We start from the raw sequence: 17,625 nt of genomic DNA, 5'->3' as shown, positions 1-17,625 counted from the left end.
TAAGGTTATGGAAATCAAAGTCAATCTCAAGGCTTTGGTGGCCAAAACCAAAATTTTGGCAACAACCAAAATCGAGTCAATTGGAACAATCAAAATAGGGGAAATTTTCAAAACAATCAAAGGGGACCTCCACCCGGATTTGTTCCAAAGTCTCAAGGTGTTGGTGAAAATTCCTATTCTCAATCGTCCAAGTCCAATTTTGAGGAGATAATGAAAATCAAACAAAAATCTTGAACACCATATGGCGGTGAGCGATAAGAAATCCAATTAGAAGATGACACATAACAAAATGCTTGAGACACAAATCACCAAACTAGCAAACACTTTGAAAGATTGTGCTAGTCCTTCTTCGTTGCCTTCTCAAGGAGTTGATCCCAAGAAACTGGTTTATTCCATTACCACAAGGAGTTGAAGAGTTCTTAAAAAGAGAGTTTCTAGGGATAGTGAGGAGGACAAAGAGAAGAGTGTTTCAAGTGAGCAAAAAGAGGAATATGTGTCAAGAGATGTGAGCAAAGAAGAGAGCCATGAGAAAAAGAAGAGTGATGAGAAAAAGCAAGAGAAGATGAGAAAACCCGATCTTCCATATCCCCAAAATTTTATGAGGAACAAACTAAATGAACAATTTGGGAGATTTATTGAAATGTTATAGGAGGTCTATCTTTCTATCCCTCTTACCGAAGCCATGACCCAAATGCCTAGATATTCCAAGTTCCTTAAGGATATCTTGAGTAACAAAAGAGATTGTAATGAGATAGATTTGGTGGAGCTTGGTGAGTGTTGTAGTGCTTTGATTCACAATGACCTCCCTAAGAAGATGAAAGATTCGGGTAATTTCTCCATTCCTTGCAAAATCAAGAGTAGGTTGTTTGAGAATGCTTTATGTGATTTGGCTGCTAGTGTGAGCATAATGCTCTTCTCGGTCTTCAAGAAGCTAAAGCTAGGAGAACTTCTTCCTACCAACATGACTTTACAATTGGCCAATAGGTTTATCAAGTTTCCCAAGGGAAGAGTTGAGGATGTTCCCCTAAAGATAGGTAGTTTTACAATACCCGTTGATTTCATTGTGCTTAAAATAGAAGAAGATGACCACATTCCAATTATCTTTGGGAGACTTTTCCTAGATACTTCGGGAGCTTTGATTAATGTTAAGGCAGGCCGAATTACCTTGAGTGTTGGTAACAAGAAAGAGAGTTTTAAGCTAAAACCAATGCATGAGTCCTTATCCCTTATGAAAGGAATCTAGAGTGATGATTCCCTTCATTCTTGTGATAATATGTATGTGATTGATTTTTCATCTAACAATGTTCATGATATTTTTGATGATGCGCTTGTGAGTTTTTATTGCATGAAAGTTAGTGAAGATAAGAAGGAGCTTCCAAAGGCTATGAACGAAGAGGAGATTGACATTCCTCATTGGTTTGAGCTCTACCCACGAGAGGAAGAGGAGGATTCCATGGAGGTAGATGGTGTGAAACCGTCTACGAAAAGAAACAAAATCAAGAAGAAAGCAAGAGCTTCGAGGAAGAAGAGAATGAGATTGAAGAAGAGAAATGAAAAACTTGTTTTTTATGTGCAAGCTAGTGAAGTTTTGTCAAGTAACAATGAGAGGTTGCATAAAAATGAAAGAGAAGTTATTCTATCCGCTATCTTTGACAAGGTGGTGTTCTTTGACCCTCCGTGATTTGGAGGAAGGGTCGAGCTAAGGACCTTAAGCAAGCGTTTCGCGGGAGGCAACGCGGAGATTTCTAACCTTTTCTTTTGATTTCAATTTTTCTTAATTTTCTTTCTTTTAGTTTCTTTTCTATTCTTTCACTTGTTTTTACTTTGGATTTTTAGGTTGAATTCTTGGAGTTAGATTACATCAAGTGGAATGAGCAATGGAATGGTGTTTCGCGGTTTTTGATGTACTTTATGTTCAATTTTATTGAAATTTTGAGGTAAAAGGGGTAAGAATTGTTTAGAAGGTAAGTTAGGAAATTTGTGCTGAAGTTTGAAGAAATTAGAACTTGGTGAGTTCATCGTGGTGCTACCATAATTTGGGGTGCTGACCCCACATTTTTAACATTTAGAAATTGATAGTTATACTGGGGTAAAAAAATCCCAAAATGATAGTTATCGATGTACCCACGCATGAGCGCACCAAGGAGAGAGGCAAGAAGAACAGCAGGTGGCGCGGCCGCGCACGCCCTGCCGTGCCTTTCTTTTTCTTTTTTCTTCTTTCTTTTCCCTCATTTCCCCTTCACCCTCATTTTCTCGCACACAATCCCCTTCACCCTCATCAAAACTGCACCATATCCCTACACTCATTCATCAAATTTTCACTCAAATTCAACCAAATTTCCATCACAATTCATCAAAACCTTTTGTAATTCTTCCAATTTTAACAAATTCATACTACAATTCACCCATAACAACCACCATTCTCTCTTTTCCATTTTTGAAGCTTAATTGGGGTTTTTCTTGTGAGTGGAAATTGGTGGCTAAGGATTTCTCTATTACTTCTTGTATGGTATAATCATCTACTCTTGCTCTTAATTGCTTTATTATACCATATAATTGCATGTTTTTAGTTAATTCATGGGCATGAATAGTAGTAGTATGTATTTTGATGGTTTTGATGTTTGAAATTGGATTTTGGTTGGTTATTTGTGTTGTATAATGATTGTTTATTGCTTACATTGTGTTATTTGTTGTTTGTGTAGCAAAATTGATCGTTATTATTGAGAATTGTTGTGATCGGATTTTTGGTAGTGGTGTTTCGTTGATAATGTTGAGCCTTAGTTCTTGATTTCTTTGTGCTTGGTATATGATTTGAAAGCATTTGGTGGCTTGAATTGGTGGTAATTGTGTGTATTTGGGATTGCTCATCTTTGGTAGTGAATTGTTGCTTGTCGGTTTTAGTTAAGGAGTTCGATTGAAGCATTCAAGATTGTTGGTTGGAGTTTCTTTGGGTGATTGTGGTGTTTTGAGTTGCTTTATTTGAAAATCATCATGTCTAAACATATCAAAAGCCTTTTCAAGAAACGTAAAACCAATGAAGAACCCACTCCTTCTCCATCTACCTCACAACAACGACAACCTACCCCTATACCAAAAATTAGAATTACTGACCCAATCCAAAAAGCTAGACACTCCAAGCTCAAAGAAAACCTTTCCCTCAAGCCTTCCCATCACAATTTTCAAACGGATATGATTAAATTGGGGATTAATGAAGACTCGAGGGATTTGCTCAACAACCTTCGCATGGGGTCATTTGTGAGCTAGAGCTTCCGTACATATGTTCAACCAACTTTGGAGTTCTTGGCCACGTTTGACCTTGTGCTGGTCGAGGGTGATACCTACTGTGTCCAATTTCAACTCTTTAACATTCAATTTGATCAATCTTTGGAAGAGTTTAATGCGGCTCTTGACTTTGATCCAAATTCTGATATTTTGGATCCCGAGCACTTCTTCAACAATGAGTATAATAAGAATTCGTGATGGGACGATATTTCTTGTTGCGGTGACTTTGTGACCCGGTATGCCAAGATTAGTAAGGTATACCAACCATGTCTCCGGGTTCTTCATAGGCTATTGGGATATTCGATGTTCCCAAAGCAAGAATTGGGAAAGATGAGCCAATTAGAACTTCGGATTTTATGGGTGGCCACTCGAGCGGAGTACCGGGGTCGCCTAAGCTTGGGGTACACTTTTGCAAGATATTGCCAAGGGTTGCAAGGCATGGAATCCAGCGAGATCCCTTGTAGGAGCATGGTCACTAGGCTAGTGACCAACCTTGAGCTTGGGCATTATTTGCTATCTTGCACTCCGGTGGGGGATGATGATTATCTTTACCTTGACGTCAAGAAATTGAAGTAAATCCATTTATTGGCAAAGAATGATGACGACGAGGTATTTGAGTGGCTAAGGGACAATGAGCATTGGTGCTATCTCCTAAACCCTTCCTTGACCTCTCTCCACCGAGAGAATGTTGCAAACATTTGGCATGTCTCCATTAGTCACCGCCCGCCCTACTACGATGATGATAAGAAATGGGTGAAGAAGAAGAAGAAGAAGAAGAAGAAGAAGAAGAAGAAGAAGAAGAAGAAGAGTCGCCACAACAACAACAACAACAACAACAACAACATCAAGAGCAACACCATCAATATGCTAGCTCCGACTTAGATGCCCTTAGTGCTCAAATGAAGGGCATGCAAGTCCGGTTGGAGGGCATGTACGATCAAGATTTTGAGGCCCTCTATACCCATATGAGAGGGGAAATGCAACAAGGTATGTTTCTCCAACAACAACACTTATATGATGCGGGTGTTGACCGAGGAGAAATCAATCCCCCCGATTAACTACCCTACTTTCCACCCCAATATGGTCCTCTACCATCTTTTGGGGGTGATGGGGTACCTACGTACCCATATTGGCAAGGACCCCCGGGGTCCAACACCGAGACTCGCTCATTCCCCGATAAGCACGGTAACTACGATTACCGTGTTCCCGATGGGAGAGATTATAAGGGTGATCCTAATTACCCCTATGTACACCCCGATCATCCACTACGGCTCTCTTTGCCCGAGCAATTCACTCCCCTTGCCCCTTGGCAACAAGATAACTTTAGGGGGCATTATGATTGGCCACCCGGTTACACCGGGGGATGGGATCCTCATGGTCCCCCATCCGGGTTTTCCTATGATGGGGATAATAATGATGGCTTCGAGCCGAGTGGTAGTTGTTGCTAGTTCCCCTTATTTTTATGCTATGTGCCTCCATCCCTTGTCTTATGTGTGTTTGCTTTGTATTGTCGGGATATTGAGATGTATCTTTGTTTATCTTGGGGGAACTTTTCCTTTTCTTAGGAGTCTTGTCTCGGTGGCCAATTTGTTGTTGATACTAACCCTGCTTCTATTGTTTCTTTGCATGATGATCTCATTCTTGATCCTACTTTGATGATGTTTGCTCATTCTCGATCTTGTTGTTGTTGTTGTGATGATGATGTGTGTTTGCTCCCTTGTATCCAAACCCCCAAAATCCAATTCCCATGAATCCAAACCTCTTTGAATCCATGTTTTGTAGCTTAGCATTTTGTTGTTTAGTTAGATGTTTCGTTAGTTCTTTAGTTCTTATTTTCATATTTTTTGTTTTTTTGATAGCTTATTTTTTCTTATTTTTGCTTTTTAATTTCTTTCCTTTTTGTTTTGTTTTCTTTTCTTTTGTTTTAAAGTTACTAACCGTTTTCTTTGTCCATAGTTTTCTTTTCCAATTTTGTTCTCACATGGCTTTGATGATGATGCTTTGATTTTTGGAGCTTCACAAGATGGTTGATTCTTCACCCTACTTATTTTAGCATTGCTTGAAAGCCGATGAGATCTTTCTTATTTCCCTTTATTCTCTTTTATTTTCTTGGATGCATAGTTTAAGATTAGTTTTAGGAAGAGTTGAATGGTTCGAGGATGGATGCTTTTAACACCTAGAGTGTTGGGATCATTGACGATGTTGTCATTTGATCACTTGTTTGTCGATTGGGATTTACTTGTTCTACTTGCATATTCGTTCCATTCTTCACTTTCCTTCTTTTCCTTTATCTATGTTTTTCTTTTCTTTTCTTTTCTTTTATTTTTCTTTCTTTTTGTTTTTGGATTTTGGTATGTTTTTGAGGCTTTATTTGTCACCTTTTTGTTTTTCTTTTTGAATTGGACTATATACAACCGATTTTTGCTTTTAAATGAATATCTTCCTAAATGGTATGGTTATGCACGGTTTGAGAATATGCTTGGCTGACTCTAGGATAGGTGTATGCTAAGGTAGCATGTTCTAGAACTAGGAGGATCATGAAACCGAATTCTACTTGTTTGTGGCATGTTGGTAGTTGCTTCCTATGGTCGATTTGACACCTATAATGAGTTTTTGCTACATCCATGTGAGGTTTTTCTTTTTTTCAAGCCTTCTACATATCTTTCATGAGTGGCATGGATCCTTGACTATTGCGGACCTAATCTTGAATCTTGACTCATAATTCTCAAACACGAGACCGAGCCATCTAGGGAGGACAAAGGCATCTTTTCGGGGTGGTACTTTTTCTTTTTCTAGTTTTAATTTTCTTCTTTTAGTTATTTGGGTTTACATTTTCTCTCTTGCTAACCATTTGAGCCTTTTCCCTTCTTTTCAAGCCACGTCTTTAGAATTTTGAGCCTTTTGTTTCTTTTTGTTCCATTTTCGGCTTTTGCTAAGCAAATGGTCATGTTTGTGGAGTTTGTGGTTTATAAGTATGGACATTGGTTATTTTTGTAAGCAAGATTGTGATTTGTGTATATTTTGTGAATAATGGCAAATGTTTGATAGAAAAAGCCGTCCAAAGTTAAAAAAGGCAAGGACATAATAAATGCAAAGTTATAAAAGTCGTCCAAAGTTAAAAGAGGGGAGGACAATTGCTTTGAATATTTGCATAAAGAAGAAAAAAAAAGAAATAAAAAAAAGTTGAAAATGAGAAAATTCAAAAATATTTTGATGTGATTCTTTTCCCCTTTTCAAGCATTGAGGACAATTCTTCCTTTAAGCTTGGGGGAGTAGCGTTTACGCTTTTTGTAAATATGATTGTGATTATGGCTTTGAACAAGCTTGGGGGAGTTAGTTTGTTTTTGTTTGGTGACTACTTGATTGTGATTCCTAGAAAGGGCCCGTTCTTTGCTTCACTATTAGGGATACCACCAAGTTTTAAAATTTTAGCCTACCCCTAACCCTTTTTTCCTTTACGTTACAACCATGGGAAAGACCTTTCGACCTAGAGGTTGAGTAAAATTTCGAGGGAGGGCATTATGAGTTAAATCCTAAAGAGAGGGGATGAATAGTCAAGACGTCGTGTAGCCCAAAAGTATTTCTTTTCCGGCTTCTTCGAGGAGCTATTGAGATGCTCATTAGAGGGAGATTTGAGACTATAGGGATAACGCGGTAAGATTGAACGGGATGAAGGTGAATTGTGATAACTAGTTCTCTATGCTTAGCGTACTCTATGTTTCAATCAACCTCGGATATCTTGAAACGTGCATACCTCAATTGCTTAAGAAAGATGTTTATTCATTTGAAATGTGATCATTTTGTAAAGTCCAATTCGTAAAGGTTTCATTTTTGTTTTTATTTCTTTTACTTTCCTTTTTGTGGTTTGCCTCATGTATGTTGTTGGAGAGTTATAGATTAAGCTCTTAGGAAACCTTTATGAGACCTCACTCGTCCTCATATGCGACTTTGGGGTTTAAAGGACTTGCTGTAGCTAAAAACAACCGTGATTCCTACCAAACTGAGTCTTTAGTGTATATTCCCGTCTTATGTCTTTCTTTTTCTTTTTGAATAAGTTTTTCATCCTTATTCTTTCTTTCTTTGTTTTTCTCGAGGACGAGCAAAAGTTTAGCTTGGGGGAATTTGATGAGTGTAATTTATGGCACTCATTTCGTTCTTTTTAGGATGAATTTCATGCTATTCTATAGCTCTTTTACTTAGCTTTTCCTTGATTTTACCCTTTATTTCTTTAAGTTTGCATTTTCTTAGTTTGATATCTTCCTTTATGCATTTCTTGGTTTTTTTTTTTGTTATTTTCTCTTTTATTTTCTTGTTTTTCTTTATTTTTCAGGTTAAGGTCGTTTTCCAAGTTTCTCGAGCCTCTTCCCGAGTTTGGCATTGATTAAGATGCTTAGTGGTCTCCATTTGAAGCTCAAGCATGGAGAAGTGCAAGTTCCTAAAGACCTTGAGCTGTGCATTCAAGCTGTGGGGGCATGATTTCTTGTCTTTAACCCGCAAACATGGAGTTTAGAAACTGCAAGGTTCCGTGTTTATCAAGAGCATTAAGTGGAAAGCACGAGGAGCATAGGAATGATAGGGAAGAGGGCTCCCCTGCTCCCAGGCGCGGGTGCGTGCGACAACGCGGCCTGGTGTTGCGGGCGCGCCTCCCTCTGACGTGGGCGAGCCTGTCTGGGTCCCTAATCCATACCTAGTTTTGCGCGGCCGCGCTCCTCTTTATGGTTGGTCGCGCCTGTATGGGTTTATTTGGGGACGATCTAACTAACTTCTCTTAGTAAGATTTACTATATATACATTTTCTTTCTATTTTTAGAGAGGAATAATTAGAGAATCATTAGAGAATTAATTCAGAAAATTAGGCTAGAATTTTAGAGAGAGAAACTCTAGATTGTAGAGAGAGATGTTCTTGATTGTTGATTGATGATTGAAGATTGTTAATTCTAGCATTTTCTCCATTGAATTGAAGCAAGTTTGTAAGGATTTCTTTTACTTTAATGCAATTTTAGCTTATTATTTCAATTGTTTTGTTTTTTTTTTGGTAAATAAAGAATTTTATTACCAAAAGTAAAGAGTTACTACCCATAAAAGTAGCAACTACAAGAAATGAAAGTGCAGTACATGCCCTCTGGGCCAAAGAAGCAACAAAACCAAAGCCTGAAGGCAATACAAAGAAAACAACTACGGAATCTCTAACTCCCAAAGGGAGAGGAAACCAAAGCTACAACCAAAAGTGGGTAAAAAAAACCCATACATCTAAAAATAACAAATAAGGTGAGTATAATAAAGCATCAGCTTAGCTTGAAAGCATACACCATCCGCCAGCATCATCATAAAAACAGCTTGATAACAACACCACAGTCAGCCTGCCAGGACAGAACAACAACATGCATGCAGTACAAACCAGGATAAAAGATCGCAGCCATGAACACTCATCCAGCAGCACAAACATAAGGAGGCTCAAGCAAGACAGAAAATAAGATGCCAAAACAAAGGTAGATCAACAGCCATCACAATGGAAGAGGGAAAAGATGGAGTCCTGGGAGAAACAGCAAACAAGGTAGCAATAGGAATACCACCCACCATACAATCCAGGCCATCAACTAGCACCTCATGCTAGAAGACAGCACTAAAAATAAGGCCTCAACCTACTACCCACCAAGCAAGCTAGAATAACCAAGACTCACCCATAACAACCAACTTCCACCATGCCAAGACAACAACAGATAATACACTACCACCAGCATCACCATAAAAAAGCAGCTTGATAACAACCCCATAGTCAGCCTGCCAGGACAGAACAATAACATACATGCAGTACAAACCAGAACAAAAGATCGTAGCTATGAGCCATCAGCCAGTAGCACAAACACAAGGAAGCTCAAGAACACATAATAGCATAAGATGCCTGGACAGAGATAGATCACCAACCACCACAACAGAAGAGGCAAAAGAAGGAGCCCGGGCAAAAGCAAGACCCAAGGTAGAAAGAGGGATACCACCCACCATACAATCCAAGCCATCAACTAGCACCTCATGCTAGGAGACAGCACTAAAAACGGGGCCTCATCCCACTGCATACCAAGGCAAGCTAGAATGACCAAGACTCACCATGACAGCCAACCTCCACCAAATAAAACAAAGAAAAACACCCTGAACCAGCATCACCATAAAATCAGCTTGGTAATAACCCCATAGTCAGCATGCCAGGACCGAACAAAAGCATACATGCAATACAAACCAGGACAAAGGATCGTAGCCATGAACCATCAGCCAGCATCATACCACAAGGAGGCTCAAGCAAAGCATAAAAGCATAAGATGCCGAGGAAAGGATAGATAAAAAACTACCACAAAAGAAGAGGCATAAAAAGAAGTCCAGATAGAAGCAAGAAACAAGGTAGCAATAGGAAGATCACCCACCATACAACACAAGCCATCAACTAGCACCTCATGCCAGGAGACAACACTAACAAAAACGGGCCTCAACCCACTACAGACCAAGCAAGCTACCAAGACCCAAACTTAACCATGACAACCAACCTCCAACAACTATCCACCATCAATAGACATAATCATAAAATGACAGCTAAATAACAACCTAGAAACCAGCCTGCTAGGACAGCAGCACGACAAGCATACAATACAAAACAGGACAAAGGATCGCTACCATGAACCATCAACCAACAACACTAATCACTAGGAAGCCTAAGCTGAAAAAGTAATACACTATATCTAGACAATAGATACAACCAAAGAAGCAAATCCCATTTTACACAAAGATAATAAACAGGAGGAAAATAAAAATATTTAGCCTTCCTTTAACAGTTGAAGAACAACGGGAAATACCTCAACCTCAACGAATATACAAATCAGGGGAGCTGCCACCAACCCCCGAGCTCAACCTCCAAGTAGAGATCCCACAAGCAGCAGAGAACCCCTGGAGAAACAAACCTAGAAAACAGAGCAATGCCCCGACAACAAAACACCAATCAGGGATGAAAGACGGTTGTCGAACCTACTGACTCGCCAACCACAAAGAAATACACCCCGAAACCACTAAACTAGACCCGTCACCGGCAAAATAGACCAGAAAACAAGAAAACCCAGTCACCGGCGAACCTAACGAACCTGCAAAACAGAGCCACCAACCCAAATCGAACCTCCAAGCAAATTCCCGCAAGCAAGCAAGAAAACCCCCGGAGAAATCATACTAGAGTAGAGCCCCGACGACAAAACGCCAACCAAGGGGTTGAAATCGACCGCCGAACCAACTGACTCGCCGACCACTTTGAAACGCACCCCAAACCCACTGAACTAGACCCGTCACCGGCGAAATAAGCCAGAAATCAGCGAAAAGAACAGAACACAGCATCACCTTGAGCAAAAAAAACCCAGAAACCCGAGGGTTTGATTTGAAAATCGAAGCCCAAAAGCCCGGAATCAGCCCAGCAGAAGAAAAATCAACACTTTCAGCACAATCCGACTGCTGAGAAAAAGAGTATACCTGAAACACCGCCCAGTAGTCGATTCAACCAAAGAAGCCGCCGGAACAACGAACTCAGTCCCTTCTTCAATTTTGAGCGAAGGACCCAGAAAATCGGAGAAGGAAACCGATTAGGCCCGCAACACCTTCCAGCAGCCAATTCGCGCAACACAGTTACCAGAACAACAAACCCTTCTTCAACCTTGAGCGAAGGTCGAAGAACAGATCCGAGTTCCAAATACCCTTAGATATTGTATTTTGACAAATTGAAGAACAAGAAACGAGCTTCCCTATCTAGCCCTTTGAAGAACGAATCCGATGAAGGCAACCATTGGGATCCTTCTTCAAAGGGCTAGAGAGATGCTAGAGTTTCTCTCTCCAGAACAAAACCCTTTGATTGTTCATGTTTGAATTTAATTTGTTATTGAATTAGTTATATTGATATAATGATGATGAAATTGTTGATTAGCTTTGTTTTGATCTTAATTTCAATGGATTGTGAGTAATTCTCTTGCTAGGGGAATGGTGAATCATGTATGAGTAACGGATTGATGGTAACTGGGGAAAATTGATTGAGTTGATGTTGTGATTAAATTGGTTGATTAATTAAGTGCATTTTTGTGATTAATTGAAGAGTAGCTAACTTTGATTTGTTACACTAGAATGCATTGTAAGCTTGCATTGATATGGAAAACTGATATGTGGCTTGCTTTTGTCGATTGAGTAGGTTTACAAGTCCCCTAGTTAGAGTCTCTCGTAGTTGGCGCTAGCTTGACTTTTAGGAGATTAGCCTACCTTACTCTCTTAATTGCTTAGTTGATTTTCCCTCGCAACACTTGACTTAGTCAGCTCCAATCCCAATTAGCTATGTCCATTCTGAGTACATGCGGATCCTAACTATAGTTCTTGTTAAATTTGATTTCATTTGATTGTTTGATTGTTTTGGATACGCACACCTCACTCTATTGCTTCGAAATAGCTTAGCTTTGACTTTAGCATTCATTTCCCATTCGTAGTGGTTCGACCCTCGACTTACTCTATGCTTTGTGTAGGGGTGTGTTGAGAGATTATAAATTTTGTTTTGACCAAGGGTAGATTAGTTTTCAATGACATAGTCTCGAGTTCGGGTCAATTATTCCATGAACTCCACATGGAAGAAAGGCATGAACGAGGTTTATGAATTTTTCCAAAAAATCATTGGCGACTCCTACTTGTTTCTTACAAAAAAGCGCAATGAAAGAATAAATTCTAATTCAAGGTCCCCCAAACAGTCAAGAATTCAAATCCTACTACACCCTAACAAGTGTAAAGTCCTAGGGCTTTAAGTGGCCAAGGGCATTTAAGGAGAGTACCCCTTACGATTGGATCACCCTCCTTACGCCTGTCATCAGCTGTCACAACCTCACGAACATCCATTGAAGCCCCTGATGCAGCAAAATATAGTAAGCTTATTATAGGCACTCTAGCTTAAAAGTAATTGTATTAAGCAGAAGTAGTCAAATAGATACCAAAGCGTTCACCCTTAAAGTTGGTGCACGAAATAGCAGCAATTAGAATGTACTTAGGAAGCAAAGGTCCTGCCTTAGATTGAAGTGGATGGATAGTTGTGTTCCCTCCAAAGTTCATCTGGCAGTCATCTTCCGTTGTTTTCCATTTCTCATTAACAGCTCTTAGTGGAGCTTTTCCAATTTCTTACTCCTTTCCTAGCTCAAGAATTCCCTTGAAGCTCTCAACTTTATTTTCAATCAAAGTTCCAAGAATGCGATTTTCCTTAAGCAATAAGAATAACAAAATTAATTAAATCATGTTAGGTTTGCCTAATATACAACTTGTATAGAATTTTAACAAAAAGAACATAGCAGTATTTGCAAACAAACCTCATTGTCTACAAGTTTTAGCCATTGGTACAGAGTTTTGTTAGGGGATAGCTTTGGTTCTGCGTTTTCAATTACCCTTGCTCGAACTTTGTATGCCTTAGCTTGTGGAGTCAGATTGTCAATGGGGGTATATTCAGGCTTCATCTACACATTGGGTTGGATATATTATTAGTTTAGTCTTGTATGTAAATAAGAGTTAATAAAATTTTTCTAAGTTCAAAGTCAGTGTTACTTCTAATCTATATGCAGGGAACTATATAACATAAGATTTGGAGATAACATAACTTAACATTTTTCTAACTAAGCAAGTACTTTTTGTTTATATTTAACTGAAAATAATAGATGGAATTAGGTTTGAGCTACTAATCCTTAGGATTCTATAAAAGAACATATTAAACAGGATTAATACTTTTAATATAAGTAGCAGGGCATAAGTACAAAAAATTACATATTAAATAGGACTAAATACTCTTGCAGTCTTTGTAATTTTATCTCCATTAGTAGCTTAATCTAGACAAAAATACACCAACACAAAATTATGCTAATTAGTTAAGTATGTTTGTCTTGAAATCACCAAATATGTTCACATTATAATGGGGTATTTATTTTACTACTGAAATGGTCACTTTTTACTTTCTATTTTTTATGTGCTTATCTATTTTCATTGTGGACTTGTGGTAGTTATAACCTTGTTCTACTCTATTAATGTATGCAGAACATGTAGAAATGTGGTATATAATTAAACAAATGATTCATAAATGCAATGCTAGAAACATGCTAAGTGATTACTATGTTATACCAAACTCATGCTAGCATCATGAAAGAATTCATGTAAGCATTAAATTGTAAACGAAAAGGTAAAGAAGTACCTTCAATGGAGCTCCTCATTAATTTTTCCTTAGTTCTTTTATTTTCAAGAAAATGCAGTTAAGAGTGGTGAGAGAGTGCTTTGTAAACCCAAATATATAGCCAAGCAACAACTATTAATCAGCATGTAAAACACTGATCCTATATTTTGTAGGCTCAGGGAAGTGATAAGTAGGTAAAACAAAAGAATTGGGACGATTTGACTGTGTTTTTTCTTGTAACAGGTATAAGCACATCTATTCAAGTGATCTAAGCATTAATTGATTGCTAATCCCTCCGTCCCTTAATACAATGCTTCTTTCTCTTTATTATGTGAGGAATAAATGCTCAAAAGAGGCATTGTATTAAGGGACAGAGGGAATACTAAACTAATGTGCATTGGGATATGGAATTATTGTTTGATGCCATCTCCTTATTTCCCATTACATTGTTATTATATATTTATAAATAAGATTGCTATAAATTGTGTGTGCGGGTGTGTTTTCTTTTTTTTTTTTTTTTTTTTTTTTTTTTTGCAGAAGCTATAAGCATAGCTTTTTTTGTGATCTATAGGCACCAATGAAATTTGTTTTGCTATTCAACATTGGGAGCTGGAATTTCTTCTTTTTGTTATAACATTTTATTACTTTTTTTTTTGTTAAAGCAAATTGTCTTATATAATAGATTACATCTTTGCAATATTTTGTGGGCTATTTTAATAGGTTGTAAATTTTCATATTTGGGCCGGACTGCATGCTATATACACTATTTATCATGCTCTCACTAACATGAACTCTATTCATTTTGAAAAACAAAGGCTTTGCTTTTAGGAGACCTTTTTATTAATGTTATCTAAGTCTTATTGATTGTTTAAATTTTCATGTTCAAGTTTCTAATATATTATATAACACTGAGCAATCAATAATCCCAAAAACATAATTCTTTATGGCCAATGAAAATTGACTTTATAAGTAGTTCTGAATAAGCAAATAAAATTGATCTTTGATTCTGCCAATATGCCTTCTGGAAACCCTCCTTTAAAAATTTGATATTAGATACATTTGATTAATGACACTGCATAATTTGCACAAGTCTGAGAAAAGAAGTATATCTAGGTTGCCCAATAGAAGAAAGACCTGCATTAGAAGCAAAGTGGAATTAAGTTACCTTAAGGTAATGTACATAAGAGCTGTTAATTAAGAGAGTTTTTAAATCTCACCTTGCTAAACTATTGTTGATACACTATATTGTTGTAATGATGTAGCATCAATTTATAACCTAAATGTTAAAGCCTGCATTTAAGTAGACAAGTGTTATGTTTAGTGTGGCTGCTTAAGTATAAGTGCATTTAAATCATGGACGATTAAAAATTTTCCTGGAAAACTAACCTATGAAGATCTTTCAGAAATGATTCCAGCTTTATATAGTATATCTAAGGATACATTATTCCTTACAATGTCTGTGTCTTGGTTTTCCTTAGCAGACTTGTTTAACACTGTTACTTGGCTTGATTTCCGTGCTTTAGATAGCCCAACATATAGCTGGTCGTGTGAAAAGCAGGGACGACGTAAATAAATCCTAACTTGACTTAGAGTTTTTCCCTGAGCTTTGTTTATGGTCATTGCAAAGCTCAGCTTAATTGGGAATTATATCTGTTCGAACTTGAATGGATGATGGATGAAAGAGGAAAACCTCAAGTTAGCACGTGGCAGAAAAACCATCTCACCAGAATAATGGCCTATTGTAATCATACATAGGATAACATTTGGGTTGAATGCTTTGCATATTAGTCGAGTTCTATTGCGTAGGACTAATGTTGGGGCTATGTTCTGAAGCAAAATCACAGGGAAATTCCGTTTGAGCAGCAAACAGTGTGGGCTCATTCCTCTAGGGCACAAGGTTTAAGAAGTCTGTTGTGTAGATGTTGCAATTATCATGAAGAAAAGAGTCAAAGCTTTTATAGACTGCTGCTTCACCAGGATAATTGTCTATAAGAAGGCTATTTATTTCATCAACGTCATCATTATAACGGGTTTTAATCTAGCACAATCAGTGAATATTTTTTGGCTAAAGTGACCTGCTGACAATTCTGGGAAAACCTCTTTAATAAGTTGTGACAAGGAAACACCTTCTTCTTCAAATAGGACGAGGAGTTCATCATGAAGTTGGATTTTATCGATTTTTGTTTCCTATAGCTGGCCATTCCCAGAAGCAAGCAAGAAATCATAGAACAGTGGGTTTGTACGTGCACGCATTTTCACACTTAGTCTGATACGCGTAAAGCTACTCCATAGATAATAAGAAACTAAACTTGATGCGACTACTTCCTTTTGGGATTTTTTAGGTACAACAGGTGATGGATGTCATAAATGGCACCCATTTGATGACCATTTAGGTTATTTTCTTCCTCGTTTCATAGCTTTCATGCTCAATAAATGCCTAGTTTTATGCATTTGGTCTTGGTTTTACCTTTCCTCTCTTATTTTGTAGCTTTTATGCATTTTGTTGGTTATTCTACTCTTTTCTCCTTTATTTGCTCTTTTTTCGTGGTTGTAAGAATTGTACGACGTTTGGTCTTGATATTTGTGAATTACTAAGGTGGGAGATGCTTTTGGAGCAAGCTCATGGCAATTGGAAAGCTTAAGATGCAAGGAAGTGGATTCTCCAAGTAATAGCTCTTGCGCTCTCAAGTCGTGCTCTCATGAAGATGGAGGTGTTGAACCCACAATCAAGTGCTTTTGGGACTGCCTCTCTTAGTGTTCATCATCATCATGTTGTGCGTTCATTTGAAGACCTTAGCGAATGCACGAAGCCGCGAGAAGACCCGAAGAAACCTAGAAGAGCGCAAGCGCACAGGCCTACTGCGCGGGCACGCACTGTTGTTGTGCAGGCGCTCCACTGCGGGTTCCGGATTCGCTCTTCTTTGTTTTGCGCCTCTTATAAATACCCTTTTGAACCCAATTTTTTGCAGCAAGTTTTCAATCTAGATTTAGATCATATTCTTAGCTTAATCGAGTGCTTCTCTCTCAAGTTGTAGGGTTAGTTTAGGAGTAGATTTTAGAGAGAGAATGTGAGGAATTTCAACGGTGATTGAGAGATTGAAGATTTCAATGGTGACAATTGTGTTGAAGATCTTCTCTATTATCAATGAGCGTTCTTAACTCTATCTCATTTTTTTGCTTTGTTTGATTTCATATTTGTTGTTTTGATTTTGATGTTTGATTGTTGATTAGTGTAGTTGTTCTTCATATATTGTTGATTCTTGATTTCTTTAGTTTTTAGTTAATTAGATGATGATGTTAGAGTAGTTGTTTGCTAGGAATTGGGTGAAACTTGTATGATTGATTGATTGTGCTTAATTTGGGGATTGTGTTGATTAATTGTTGAGATTAAAGTGATTAATGGAAGTTTGCATGTGTATAATTCGATTAGGCCTTGAGATTTATTTTAGATTGCATTGTAGTTTCTAATGATACGAACCATTTATTTAGGAATTGCAATTGTCGATTGAGCTTGATTAGTGATGCTTCTAGTTAGAGTCTCTCGTAGTTGGTGCTAGTTAGACCTCTAGGAGATAGCTTATTGACTCTTTTGATTGAGCTTGCCATTAGTCTTCACAACTATTGATTTGCATATTGTTCCCGAGTTGCTACAATTGTCATGATTACTTGTTGATCCTTTTTCCTAGTGTTTATTTTTTTTGTTCTTCATTTTGTTAGTTGGTTATAGTGCTTTTAATCCTTAGACTTTGACCTAGCTTACGCCCATAATTAAGAGCGCTTGAACAATACCATTCCTTTAGATTCGACCCTTATCTTGCCTCTATACTTGTATATAGGTTTGTTAAGTGTTTACAAATTTAGTTTCAACGACCTAGTTCTACCCCTCGTCAAAATGGTGCTGTTGCCGGGGAACGATGTCTATGTTTGATTGTTTTTGATTGCTTGAGTCTAGATCTTTGTATATACTTTTCTTTTATTTGATTTTGTTTTTGTTTTGTGAATAATTAAAATGGCATGTCTATCTTTTCCTCAATATAATAATGAGCCTTTTGTGAATATTTCCATACACTTGAAGGATTTCTTGACTATCACTGTTGTAGTCTTTGGGAGGCTTGTGAGATATGTTATGTTGGTTTGAA

General features: G+C 37.8%; 1 protein-coding gene across 1 annotated transcript; it reads left to right on the top strand.

Annotated features, from left to right (window-relative positions):
• The first annotated feature begins 682 nt into the window (after positions 1-682).
• On the top strand, positions 683-1,243 carry LOC110707477. The gene has a single exon (XM_021885488.1). The coding sequence runs from the start codon at positions 683-685 to the stop codon at positions 1,241-1,243; it is 561 nt and encodes a 186-aa protein (XP_021741180.1).
• Positions 1,244-17,625: the final 16,382 nt, after the last annotated feature.

Source organism: Chenopodium quinoa, unplaced genomic scaffold (assembly GCF_001683475.1).
Source record: "Chenopodium quinoa cultivar QQ74 unplaced genomic scaffold, ASM168347v1, whole genome shotgun sequence".
NCBI lineage: Eukaryota > Viridiplantae > Streptophyta > Magnoliopsida > Caryophyllales > Amaranthaceae > Chenopodium > Chenopodium quinoa.
This window is presented reverse-complemented; position numbering and strand designations above follow the sequence as displayed.